Source organism: Macrotis lagotis, chromosome 1 (genome assembly GCF_037893015.1).
Source record: "Macrotis lagotis isolate mMagLag1 chromosome 1, bilby.v1.9.chrom.fasta, whole genome shotgun sequence".
Classification (NCBI taxonomy): Eukaryota; Metazoa; Chordata; class Mammalia; order Peramelemorphia; family Peramelidae; genus Macrotis; species Macrotis lagotis.
In genome coordinates, this window is record NC_133658.1 from 499,875,693 (window position 1) to 499,889,203 (window position 13,511).

The 13,511-nt window shown below is 35.8% G+C and overlaps 1 protein-coding gene across 2 annotated transcripts in view; it reads right to left on the reverse strand.

Moving 5' to 3' along the window:
- ADAMTS5 (ADAM metallopeptidase with thrombospondin type 1 motif 5) overlaps positions 1-12,395 on the reverse strand; it is a 91,163-nt gene extending 78,768 nt beyond the window's left edge. The window contains exons 1-3 of one of the 2 annotated variants that reach the window (XM_074213949.1): positions 12,306-12,395; positions 10,037-11,969; positions 897-1,029 (exon numbers count right to left, since the gene is read on the reverse strand). In XM_074213949.1, coding sequence (XP_074070050.1) covers positions 897-1,029; positions 10,037-11,176 — 1,273 coding nt within the window. In that variant the 5' untranslated portion in view covers positions 11,177-11,969; positions 12,306-12,395. Of the gene's footprint in view, positions 1-896; positions 1,030-10,036; positions 12,217-12,305 lie in introns of those variants that run through there. The other variant, XM_074213950.1, reaches the window with a different exon arrangement.
- Between the last annotated feature and the right edge of the window lie 1,116 nt (positions 12,396-13,511).

A 13,511-nucleotide genomic window follows, 5' to 3' on the forward strand; every position in this document is an offset into this window, starting at 1 on the left:
ATAAAGAGAATCCAGAAAATTATATTTTTGAGACTGAATAAGAGATGAATTTATAACCAATCACTAGACAATCCATTGTCACTTCTAAATCTTGGATTTTATGATTGACTATTCATTTTAAAATTGATACATACAATAAAAAAGAAGAAAAGAAAAAATACAAATAACAAATACTTTCCCCTTATGGCATAGAAAAAAGAAATCAGTATTTGAAGCTTTCAATATTCAAGTTATCAGTGAAATTCAAGTGCTCATTATCATTAATAATCTACACAAACAAACAGACTGGAAATAGTGCTAATGAACAGGGATTTATTTTTATTGTCTTATGCATTATTTCTTCAGCATTCTTATCATAGATGTTTGTAAAAATTATTTCTGCATTATATCAAATGTCAGGTAAATGATGTTTAAAATCAAAATTTTGCCTCAATTGTTTCATTTCACTCACTTCTTTAATAAGGAAACAATGCATGACTTTACTTCACTAAAATTATTTCTAGTTATTCTCTATAACAGCATATTTGTTGCCCTTTTGTTCAATATGAGTTTTGATTAAATCATTAACAAAATGTATCCATGGAAATACATTATAATAAACTTCCAAATTTTCATCTGAATGAGTTACATTTTGATGTTATAAACGAATTAGTAAATTTGACTTCTCCCCTCAACTACTCATTTAAAATTATACTTTCAAAAAATAAACATCTACTGTGTCTCTTGCCCTGTCTTCTGATTCCTTATCAGAAAGATTACGTACACACATAGACATAATCTTCAAGTGTACAACTGAACCAGGGAAAATCTGGAATTAATTATAAAGTGTTTTTGGTCCCTAATGCAGCTGTTACAAGTGTTTGATTTGGCAAATGATCATAAAAGGCAATGCATACCAATTTCATGAGCAACTGTAAAAGCTGCATGTAGACCATCATCCTCAATCACTGCACAGCTGCGTTCAGGAGAGCATATGGTCCCAACATCTGCCATTCCAAGAGTATCACATGAATGATGCCCACATAAATCCTTCAGGGGAGAGAAAAAAGGGAGTCATTAAAATCAATTTACATGCAGGAAAAGCCACCATGTGTAGTTGCTTGCTCTCTTAAATAGCATGGATTTGGATAAAAGTAAATGTCACCTGTTCCTCCATGGCAGTTCTCCAAGGATGATCTAGGGGTATCACGCTTTCAGAATTTTTCTGGGCTACTGAAGCATAGAAATTAGATGATGAGGTTCAATTATATATATAAAAAGATACCTTAGGTTGTACTTTCCTTTTTACAATAGCAACAGTGGTAAAGCCATGCATTCTTTAACATCTAGACTATTTAGATTTCATTTTATAAAGAACTCTATATTCAACTTTGTAGTCAACCTCATCAATTTGTCAAAGGATTCATCCCTACAGGTACAGGTTACAATACTTATAATGTAAAAATTCTAGTAGATAAGAAAAAAATCCAACCTATTCTATTCTAAATATGCATCTATAAATAACAACTCAAGTGTCCATTTCTAGAGGAAGCTGCAATTTCATAATGAACAATTAAATGGATGGTGGTTGCAAATTAATAAAATGCTCTTTCATTCAATTAAAATGTAAGTTTAAAAAAAAATCTTGGCTCCAAAGAAAAAAATACAAAACTACTGAAATATGAATCTTAAGAGAAATGTTAGAAATCAGCATTGCAGGATTTGTATTTATAAATATATAGGATTCTGAAACTCAATCATATTAATCCAATGATTATAAAATAATCTATTTTTAGCTGCCAGATTTTTATTTTTAATGAGAATCTCTTTTTAATAGTTCTACAATTTTGGAATCAGAAGATCTTGGTTCTTCTGTTTGTTTGCCTTGGGATAAATCACTTGATCCCTTTTTCTCAATTTCTTCAACTGATAAAAATGGAGACTGAAGATGGTGATCTTTAAGATCCCTTCCAGTATTATAACTAAGGTTACTAATTATACAGTAGTATTTTAAGTGACATGTAGAATATTTGGAAATTATATAATATAAAGCAATATTACTTAAATAATACCATATGCTTTTTAAAACTTATGTAAGTATGGAAAATATTGTTAATAAGGGAAACTATTCACACTAAGAGTGGGCCCCCTTTTAAAAATTTAAAACCTGGGAAATTTTAACATAAATACAAATATGATTTCCATTTATGGAGAGCACATAACAATATGTCTGAAACACAATAGGCACTTAACTTTGAACCTAAAAGACATGAGAATTGGTCTGAGTCAGACCCAGACTGAGTAATTTCATAATTGTAAATTTTTTGAAACCTTCAATAATGTTTTTAAAACATCAAAATTCAAAGTTATATTCTACAATATTATAACCTATTTCAAGACAGGGATCATGCCTAATTACCTTTGTATTCTCTCAGTAGTGAGTACAGTGTTTTATATATAGCTCTTGTTAATAAATGTTGGTTGAATTGAATTGATTAATATGGTATTCTGAAACAATAATGGAGCAACATTGTCTAATGGACAAATAAAGCACTACATTCTGGTCCTGATTTTACCACTAATTAGTTGTTTGATCTTAAACAAGTCATTTTACCTCTCTTACCTTCAGTTTCTTCATGTATAAAATAAGGGAACTAAATTACATTATGCCTAACGTTCCATACAGCTGTAACTTTTTTTGTAGCTCTGGCTAACATTGTCCAAATATTCCCAGGTTCACTCTCTTCTTGGCTTGTGAGTTAAATCTGACTTAAATCAAATAGTCATCAGGGTTATTTCCAGAAGGCATAGTCATGTAGCTAATATTCTCTCTGGGTGCTCAGAATAGCCCTTGTGAGTTATTTTCTTCTCCATCTTTGTCTTTTCAGCAACAAGTCAAAATAGAGAGCAGGGAACATTTTCTATTTTTTTTCTTTCAGGTGGAAATAGAAAACCTTCTAGCCTCTCCCTGGGCAAACTACCCAGCTATGACAGGGCAGAGAAAGAATTATATTCTCCTGTAATATAGAGATTTTAAATCTGTCCTTTCACCCCTTATAATCTGCAGCTGGATCCCCTTCTAAACCAGACCTTAGCTTAGTAACCAAATCCTTATAATCTTTTTAATCAGGTAAATTTCATTTGTCCCATAATCATAAAGATGTTCAAGTCCAGATTTCTCCAGTTATTAACCCAAAAGTTCTCTAATTTTTAATATGTAAATAATTTAGGCAGATTGAACACTTCATTCACTTGAATTTTCTGCAGCTCATCACAGGCAAATTTCTGTATCAATAATTTGGAGTGGAGCGGCTAGGTGGCATAGTGGATAAAGCACTGGCCTTGGAGTCAGGAGTACCTGGGTTCAAATCCGGTCTCAGACACTTAATAATTTCCTAGCTGTGTGGCCTTGGGCAAGCCACTTAACCCACTGCCTTGCAAAGAAATACCTTCCCCCCCAAAAAAAAAAGTCACCGAGTAATCAATTTTTAAAAATTAAGTATTATGAAGATATATTCTGATACACTTCCAAAATTTAATAACAGTTCATTATTTTAGAATGTTTGACATCATTTACCTTCTCCCACAACATAATTTAGCCTTATATGTTGATGATTGTATATAACTAGTTAAGGGTTACAACTCTAGTATTAAGTTTATAACAGTAAACATAAACCAATTTTTAAAGATACCAAAGTATTTTGAATTACTTAAACAACTGGTTAACAATTAATCACAACATTGCAAATTACCAATTTCTAAACTGATGATCAGCAGTGTTTTATGACCAAATTAACCTTGTTTTATAAACAGTTTTATCCAAATCACATGTGCAGAAAGAATTCCAGCCTTATGATGGCCCTATTCAATATAACATTCATTTAGACCAGTATTATATAATACAGTCACTGGAGGGTTGACAAAGATTTCACCACATCTGCCTATCTAATAAAGATATTTTGAGGAAAGCATTTTCTAAACTTTAATATACTAAACATATATTATTAGCTGTTATTATTACTCTAGGACTGGTGATTTCATCAGTATAAGGAAATCCAAATGAGGCAAATCCCTCTAACAATGAAAATGAACCACTATTTTTCAATTTATAGTCAAAGAATAAATTTACAGATTAAATATTTCTACATGCAGATATATATATATAATTCAGTGTTAAAATTAAATTGATAAAATTTAAACTGGTACGACATTATATTTTCCTTCTTTAATCTTTTAAAAAGTGCTTACAAAGTTTCATAAAAAGAAATTGTTAATTTTTTCATAAATTATGTAGAAACAATTAGAATTACAAGTTTGTGTTAAAGTTTCTGGGGAACACTGAGAATTTAAATGATTTTTTTTCCACAGGTCCAAAAGCCGGTATTGGAGTTTTAAACTTTGATATCTCTTCTGTCATGTTACATTTCAATAATAATATTACTGACAATAACCTGACAGAGAACAACAAGGTGTGCTCATATTCCATTTTCTCACACATACCCTATCAATATTGTTTGTCTTTCATCCTTGAAGAATTGGAGCCCTATTAGGACTGGAGCTCACTTCCTAACTTTTGCTGATTTTGCTTCAAAGAATCATCATAGATAGAGATGAACTTTTCTGATCCTTAGAACATTCTCCATAAACCTCTTACTTGAATCAGGATTCATGCTCTGAGCTTGACTTTTCAGTGTGGTAAATTACTTGTTATAAGGCTTACAAGAGGGGGTAATAACTAGTGTCAGCCTTGGAATCAGAAAGACCTGCTTTCAAGTCGTGATTCTGGCATATAAGTTCTGTGATCAAAGGCACAATTCTTAACCACTTGTTACTTCAAGCTTTACGTTTATAGATAAGCATCTAAAGTATAGTGTCTATATTCATCTGCTTCAATGTAGGGTTTCCAAATGGAGACTTCTGGAATACTAAGGAAAGAACAGATCTAGACTGTCCATTAAAGTTTAAATAAATTTTTAAAAAATTTAGTCCATCAAACTCTGATTGTATTGGACATAGTTTAAATCATTTGAAATTAAGCAGTCTAGTTTTATTTGTTTAAGTATTATAAGAAGATTGCAACATTTATTCTAGCTGCCACAGACATATTGGAGCTAACATTTGACTTTTCCATTGAGAACTGCAACAAGTGTATTCATCAGAAAAAATTTTAGGCAAAAATCCATAGTTGTCTTGAAAATTGGGATGAACAAAATCACATTGAAATTACAAAATACTCTGGACAAGAAAATTGAATGAGGAAAAACTGGGACTGTTAGGGAAACAGTGGTAAAAATGAAGCATTAACTATATATTATAAAATTCTTTTTTAGGGGAATTATATTGTTTCATAAAATTCTTAATAGTTCAGCCTAAGACTCTCAACTATGACTAGTTAATATGTTAACAGTATTCTTGTGCTAAGTTGTTTGACTTTTTGGGGATTTGAATCAAAATGTAGATTGTAACCACCTGATAAGGTTCACATTTGCCTCAGATGAACTTTGAACACACAAACACACACACACACAAACATATATGATAATTAGTGAATGTGAATTAATCTTCCATCCTACCTAACCCCTTGCTTAAGTGGTTTGGTTTACAATATCTATAAATATATAAATGCTCTTTTAATTGCCATATCCAGTGACCTTTTCTCTATCCTTATCTTTTTTGACTTTTCTGCAACTTTGACATTCTCATTCACCCTTTCTCCTTCATACTCTCTTCTCTCTAGATTTTGGGACTACTCAATATCCTTTGATGGATCTTCATTCAAGTCATGCCTACTAAGCAGTGTATGTCTGACAGAGCTCTGTCCTAGGTCTTCTCTTTCTGGTGATTTTATTAGTTCTAAAAGATTCAATTACCTCTATGCTGATGATTTTCAAGTCTACTCATACTGTATTAACCTCTCTGTTAAACTCCAGTCTTGCAGCTCAGATGGTCTATTGTACATCTCCAACTGAAAGTCAAGTAAACATCTTAAGCTCACTATTTTCAAAACTGGACTCATTATCCTTCCCCCTATAAACTTTTACCACTTCTAAACTTCCCCAGTACTGTTAAGGATACTACCATCCTCCCAGAACCCCAGACTCTTAATCTAGATGCTATCCTTGACCCCTCTGACCACTCCTCCTCTCATCTGTTGCCAAAACCTGATGGTTTCACCTTTACATCTCTCTAATGCACTCCCTTTTTTCCCTTGATATCACCACCATACCAGTGTAAGGTTTTAGCAATTCACAACTGGACTGCTGTAATAGTTTGCTGGTTAGTGCCTGTCAACAGTTGATCTTCCATTCAACTGAACAAGTGATTCTCCTTAAGCATAAGTCTTACCATGTCACCCTCTTAACCCCATAAACTCCAGTGGTTTCCCATCATTTCCAGGATCAATTACAAAAGCCTCTAATGTTTTAAAGCTCTTTATAACCTGCCCCCCCCCTTTCAGTGTTCTTATTCTTCACATTTCCCTACCCCTACCAAATTAAGCCTTAATAAATCTTTAGGTATTTTTCTTAATTCTTAACTAAAATTAAATTGAATACAAACTGAACTCATCAGTAGTTTGAATGTGGTTTTAAAATAAGCACATGTGGTTTTTAAATTTTTTTGCCATATTACATAGCAAATAAATGCCAGAAAACCAATTTCCTCCTGAAAGTATGTTTTTGCTTAGTAAGGCTGTTATAATTTTTTACATATGGATAAATATAATATATTGTTTCAATAATTATTAGAGTCAAATTGAGAAAATTAAAATTCCTATAAAATTATTACATTTTATGCTTTTATCTTTTGGAAATGTGCTATATTTCACTGCTTCAAAAAATAAAATATTAATTTCTTATTGAAACAGTGTAGGGAGTAAATTAGAATCAAAAAGGCTCAAAAGCTTATATCAGTTTACCCAGGTTCAACTGGAAAAATGATAGTTTTAAAAAAGCAAACAAAAATGTCAAAAATCTGACATCATTTTCTTTTAAAAATAGAAATAAATAAGAAAATTACATCTAAATTTGAGAATAAAATGGAAACCCCAGAATGAAAATCAACTGTCAGAAGTAGTTTAGCAACTTCCTATAACATAGCAAAGAAAGAATTCATGAGAAGTCATGAACTTCTTAAAAAAAAATACTAGCGGGGGGGGGGGAGTTCCCTAAACTTCGAACCTAAATTAGAAAAAGTCTTCAAGTATTTTATTTCAAAAGAATAGCCACAGAACTACTGCAGCAATGTTACACAAACTAATATCTTTCAATAAGGAATTCCAGGGGATCATTTCATTAAGGAAAAGATTTTTCATTGTGTACAAAGAAATATATTGTTCATTCTCATCTAAAACTGGTGTTCAGCACCTGTCTCTCTTACAATTAGTTTACATTTATGCCTAGCCCTTTAGCAACCAGTGATTCCTCACTCCAAATTTATCCAACCCTTTCCCTTCATATCAGATGTGCCTTGTGAGTGAGTAGGAGAGAGAAGGGGGAAAAAGGAGAAAGTGAGAAATAGAGTGAGAAACAGGAGAGAAAAATGTAGGAGGAGTAGAGTTATCTGATTCTGAATGTCTTGAAATACTTTTTTCAGTTTGACAAATGACTCAATTTTCTCTCTTCTGTGCCTTCCATATTACTTTTAGTTTTGTTGAAAAATAACAAAAACTACCTGTATTTTCCTTAGACATTCAAAGAATGAGCTTATAAGTCAATTGTCACTACTCACCTGGGGGTCAAGTATTAATAATATCTCTAATTTATAAATGCAAAAACTAAATTTTGGGCAAATTGTGAATTGACTACTAAGTTTTGTATTTGTTTCTTCCCTTGAAGAGCCCTGATATTGTTTATATGCCCTTAGCTCAATAAAGCCAAGGTTGCATTTTCTTATAACAGATTTGTAAGACTTTGAAAGAACAAGATGATGTTAAATAGTTAGTATTTTTACTTCTTTACAGATGAGGAAATATAGGCCTCAAGACAGAAAGTGACCTACCCAAAATAAAACAGCTGGTGAGCAAAGACAGGATAAGAATTCAGGTCATTAAGGCCACCTTCATCATCTTAGAACTGAAAAAAATTTCTAGAAGTGAAACACCTTAATTATTCACAAAACTAGGAAGTATCTGAGGCAAGATTTGAACACAAGCTATTCTAACTCCAAGTGCCATATTATACTTACCATATCTCACTGACACTATATCAGCTTTCCTGTCAATCCATGGTCAATCCTCTTCTTGTTAAAGTAATTTTCTAATATAAAAGATACTCTGAAATGCTATGGAATCTATAGTTTCATCCTTTGAATAGACTATTCAGGATTGTAACTTCTAAAGCACTCTTTTACTACACCAAATACACATATAAGTAAACTATATTCTTTAAAGGGAGGTCAAACATAAATCATAAAGATCCATGAGGTGTTGACTAGATTGTTTCTTTTAAAAAGACACTAGAATATCCAGGATACTTATTTTCTTCACTTGACTCCAGTCAAATCTCATATTTATTTGACCTTTTTATTAAACAAACATTAATTGAATATTTCTCCCAAGAGAAGGGCAGCAGCTGAGAGAACAGCTGCAAAAATGATAACCATGTGTTGTATTCTCCAATGTATTTAAGAGCATTTATAAAATAGGAATGAAGAGATATGTTACTATAGAATGAATCATAAAAGGTAATATTTGAGAAACAGTTTAGTCCCTGTAGGTTAACTCCATCATTGTATTCAAAAGAAAAACAAGATCCAAGGATGTTAGCTGTCATGCTCAAGTTACCCTGCTGCTTAGGTTCAGGACCAGAATTAGAATTCAGTTCTCTGGATTCCTAACATATAAGGATTCCTGAAATTTTTTACCACTAGGTATAAAAGGGTCAACAGAGTAGGAAACAGTTTTGTTTGTTTTATGTTATTCTTGGTCCAGACCTGTGATATTTCCTCAGTGAACTCAGGGTGAGGATACTCTTACCAATTTTGAACAGTAACTCATGCAATTTATAGGGAACTGTCTGGAGCACAGGAAGATTAAATAACTTTCCCAGGGTCGTAGCCAAATATTTGTCCAGTCAGACCTTGAAAGAAGGTCGATAAAACTCTGAGAGGAGATTTCTATACACTATAAACTGCCACCTCTCTAAAAGAACAGTCTTTGCAATGGATATTCCCCAGGGAAGAAAAGTTCTCTATCCTTACCTCTCATCCTCCTAGTTTTTCTGGATTCTTTCTACTTAAATCCCAGTTTCTATAGGAGTTTTTTGAGTCCCTCCTCCCCATAGCTATTAGTGCCTTTCCCCCTCTATTAAATGTGCTTATAACTATCTACTGTGAATCTATCTACTTGATAATATATAATATAACTATCTACTTGAGGTCATGCCTTCCTTTCATGACACATAACACATAAAACGTTACTTGATGGACAGATGTTAAACAAAAGAGTGGAGAAGAATGAAAGACATTTAAATGATCAAGCTAATGCAATCCCATGGGCAAGTAGTTGGCCAGAGTTTATTGAGAGACAGAGATTTTAAGATAAAAACTTTTTTATATTTCCTTTCAAACTAAATGCTTCTAATCATACATATCATACAGACTCTATAGCTCTATTAGCTTCTAGTTATTCCTAAGTGCTAAGATACCTGAGATTCTTCAGATGACCCCGGGCAGGAAGCTGTTGAAAGTGTTTATGGAAAGAGGGGTTACAAGTTAATGATTGCACAAGAATGATCTCATTGGTACAGGGAACTCCTAAATGTGGAAATTGACTCTACCAATGTAGGTCCCACCTTCTCAGATAATTTTCTAGGCTAGGTACCTAATTCAAGGTCTGTATTTGTTGCTTCCAACTGTAAATCTGATACAATAATGAAATAAGATTAAATTCCATGAAATCTCAAAACATGGTGGGGAGGGGAGGCTACCACAGCTTCTTTCTTCATCTTCCCTCCTGTCCCCCTGGCCTTCCCAAGTGCATATAGTGTGAATTACACCACAGAGAGGCTCAGAAAGTAATCATCTGTTGGATGGGGACCTGGTTTGGCCTCAAACTTACCTCCCGGGTAAAGAGGATAGCTGCATCATAATGCTCCTCATGATCATCTCCCAACTGGTTGTGTTGGTGTTGCCACTTGCAAAAGTTCTTGAGAGTAGTGGCTGCGTTCTTGTTTATCTCCAGCCCTTTCTCCTTGTCATCCAGCACCACTACCTTCACCACCGCTAGGCGGATGTGGTTCTCGATGCTTGGGTGACTGTAAAACCGTGAAGCGATGGAAGCCAAAGTCAACAGGTAATGCTGTAAGTCTCGGCCATACTTTTTGGCCATAGATACATCCGCCACCAGCAGCAGCTCCACCTGCCTGGCCCTGGAGATGGAGCGCCGCTGACGTCGCCACCCCTGCTGTGGTTGGGACACTGGTGCTGCAAAGGGCTGCGGAGATGGCTTCTTCTGGGACGTTAGGTTAGCCTGAGTAGGGGATGCTTCTGATTGTCTGTGGCCTGTCCTGGGAGAGCTGGGGGTCTCGCAGCTGCTGCGAAGCTTCAGGGTTTTGAAACTGAAGCCCTCCCTAAGGAAGACGTGCAGCATCTGGAGAGACCGGTCCCCAAACAAGCGCCCCTCTTCAGCCTCCCTTGTCCCCAGAAACAACGGCTTTATGGTGTAACGAGTATGTTTAACAGCGAAGAAGCCCTTCATCCCCCCACAGAGGTTAAAGAGGGCCAGGGAGTTGGTACTCCCGTCCACAGTGCCTCGGTAGAAGCAGTGATCCCGGTGGTGCTGAGAGGAAGGCAGTGTCCCCTGAAGACTGCTCTGGTCAGAACCAGGATACAAAAGCTCGGGAAAGCCCACTGATCCATCTTGTTCCAAATCCAAGAGAAATTTCTTGCCCTCCACATATAAGAGGTATCCTACTTTGCCTCCTCCGGAATAAAGTTGGTCAATGTTTTGCACTAGCCCTCTGGTCTTGCGGTTGAAAGGGGGGTTGTAGGGGGGCTGCGGAGGGTACTTTTGCTGTCTTTGCTCCTGCAGCAACTCCTTCTGTTGCTGGTAGTGGAGATGAGCTTCTGCTGTCTCTACTGCAGTTGGTGGAAGTTGATGGGTTGGACTGTGTTTGGGTCCTGGTGGAGCCCGGACCCCAGCAGAAGCAAAGTGCAATTCGAAAGCCAACAGGAGCAGAGAAACCAACTTCAAGACCATATTGCTCTCTCAGAGTCAGAATTGATGAAGAAGGGGAAGGGGGGGGGGGATTGGAAGGAGAAGGGAATTTTTTGTTCTAAAATAAGCAGTAATGCAAATTACCATGGATTACAATAAACGTATCTGCCCACATATCTTTATACCTATATCTTTCTATACACACATGTATATTTAACATATATCTGTTTATGTGTGTATGTGTTGCCTGTAACGTTGAATGAAGTGTAAGAAGGAGGGAAGCAGAAAATGCTACCAACAAAGCTTGCGGATTGGCAAAGCTGAGGTCCTAGTGTGTAACTTTTCTTTGCTAGTTTCTTTTCAAAAAAATAGCGTTTGGATTCTGGCTAGGAAAAAGCTGGAAGAGGAGAATCAGCAGAAAGAGAAAGGTAGAGAAAGCGTAAAAATCCCAAAGCCATACACAGCAAACAGTTAGCTGCACAACACAAAATAAGATTCAGAGTCTTAAGCAGGCAACTTTTCAGCATTTCCTCTCCTCCCCTATCTCTTTTCCGATCTGGATCATCGATGATAAGAATGATCACTTTCCAAACTAAGCTCCAGTAGTTCTTTCTTTTTAATTTGTTGGTTCCATTTGGTCTCCTGAGAACCTGAGATGACTGAGGAAAACCCAGATCGCTTTTGGTGAGATGGCAAAATGTCCTCACTTTATCCCCCGTGGCTCTGTATTTTCATTTTTGTTGTTATCCCCAGTTGGTCGATACAAGCAAGGAGAGAAGAGAGAAATGTGAAGATGAGAGGAGGTCGAACAATGAATTTATAGTGGAATGCCATCCTGCAAGGGCAATTTCAAGAATTCGTCACTGCAGGCTGCCTCTTAAAGGGAGAGCTTCAAAACCACCACTCCCACACTCCCATCTCATTTAATCAGATAGAGAGGAGGGGAAAAAGAGAACAGGATGGGTGGGGTGAAGAGTGACGATTGGAGAATGAGCAAGGGGAGAGAAAAGGAGAGGAAAGAAAGAGCAAAGCCGAGGGGTGGAGAGATAGAGAAGGGAGGGAGCAAAGTGAAAATATTTTGGTAAGAAAAACTCAATTTCCTCTCCATCACAGTGTTCCCAGGATTATTTTATATTTCGCAACCAATCGGGATTGCTTGGTTTTTGCTTACCTCATCTCCTGCAGGGATGTTTTGGTGAATGCTTGAGATAGTTATTAGTATGTTTTTAAGCTGAGCTCTCCCTCCCTCCTTCTTCTTCCCTCTTTCCCTCCCTCCACCCTTTTGTAGGCAATTGCTGCTGCAGAACTTTTCCTCTGTGCGTCCAGTAACCCTTTTGATCTCCTGCTTGAGTGGAATTATAAAATCCGCACAGAGGACTGGATTTTTTTTCCTATTTAACACGCAAAATTCCTTTCTCCCTCCTCTCCTTTTTCCTTTCTCCATTCCCCACTTCCCCTTCTTTCTCCTTTCCCCCAGCCACACTCTCAGTCAAATCCCTTGTTTGGGATTTTTTTTTACAAGGGGTTTCCTGGCATATTAATTGGCTGTACAGAGTATATTCCACCTCTGACCGCAGCTCCCTTCCCATCAGCTCAAGGCAGTACATGCCACATTTGCCAGGCAGCTGAAGAGTCTGGGAACTCTGTCCCTTTGTGTGGGAACTTAGGTTCCTCCTTTTCTCAAATAAGCCTTTCATTATTTCATACAATCTGTCATTTAGTTCACGGTGTCTGCAATTTCCTTTCTTTTCAGAGGGCAGGGTGGTGAAGGCTTAACTCTTTAAATATACTTGTTTTTCATAATTTTGAAATACTCTTTATTTGCGTCCATACTTTCTCCCTTTTCTTCCTCCTGAAAACAAAACAAAACAAAACAACCTACTGTCCTGAGTACTACTACGGGGGTGGGGGAGGAGAGGAGGAAAAGAGCACAATTATTTGACTTTTAAAGGGAAAGGAAATAGCCTTTTTATCTTAGCAGTTTTTCCATATGATGCATAGTCAATGGTTCCTCTCTCTTCTGTCATTACTCCTTAGTCTCTAGTTTTCAATTCTGTGAACAGTAAAATAACAAACTATTTTGTCCATAATAGAGAAGAGGCTGTCAAAGGAATGAGATGGTGCTGAGAATGAAAGAACAGAAAGGAGAGTAAACTAAAGAAATAAATAAAACTTCATTCATAAGAAAAGTTAATTCCTTTTCCCTTAACTGTGATAGTTTTGGTGGACCCCAAGGAAAGTGAACCCCAAACTGGAAAGGGAGAGACCATAAGTTTCTGGAACTTTATCAGAAGAATTAAACCATTTAGAAAAAAAGGAGATTGAAATAATGGCTAATATTTATTTAGATTAAACTTTGTAAAGTCTTTTATATAGA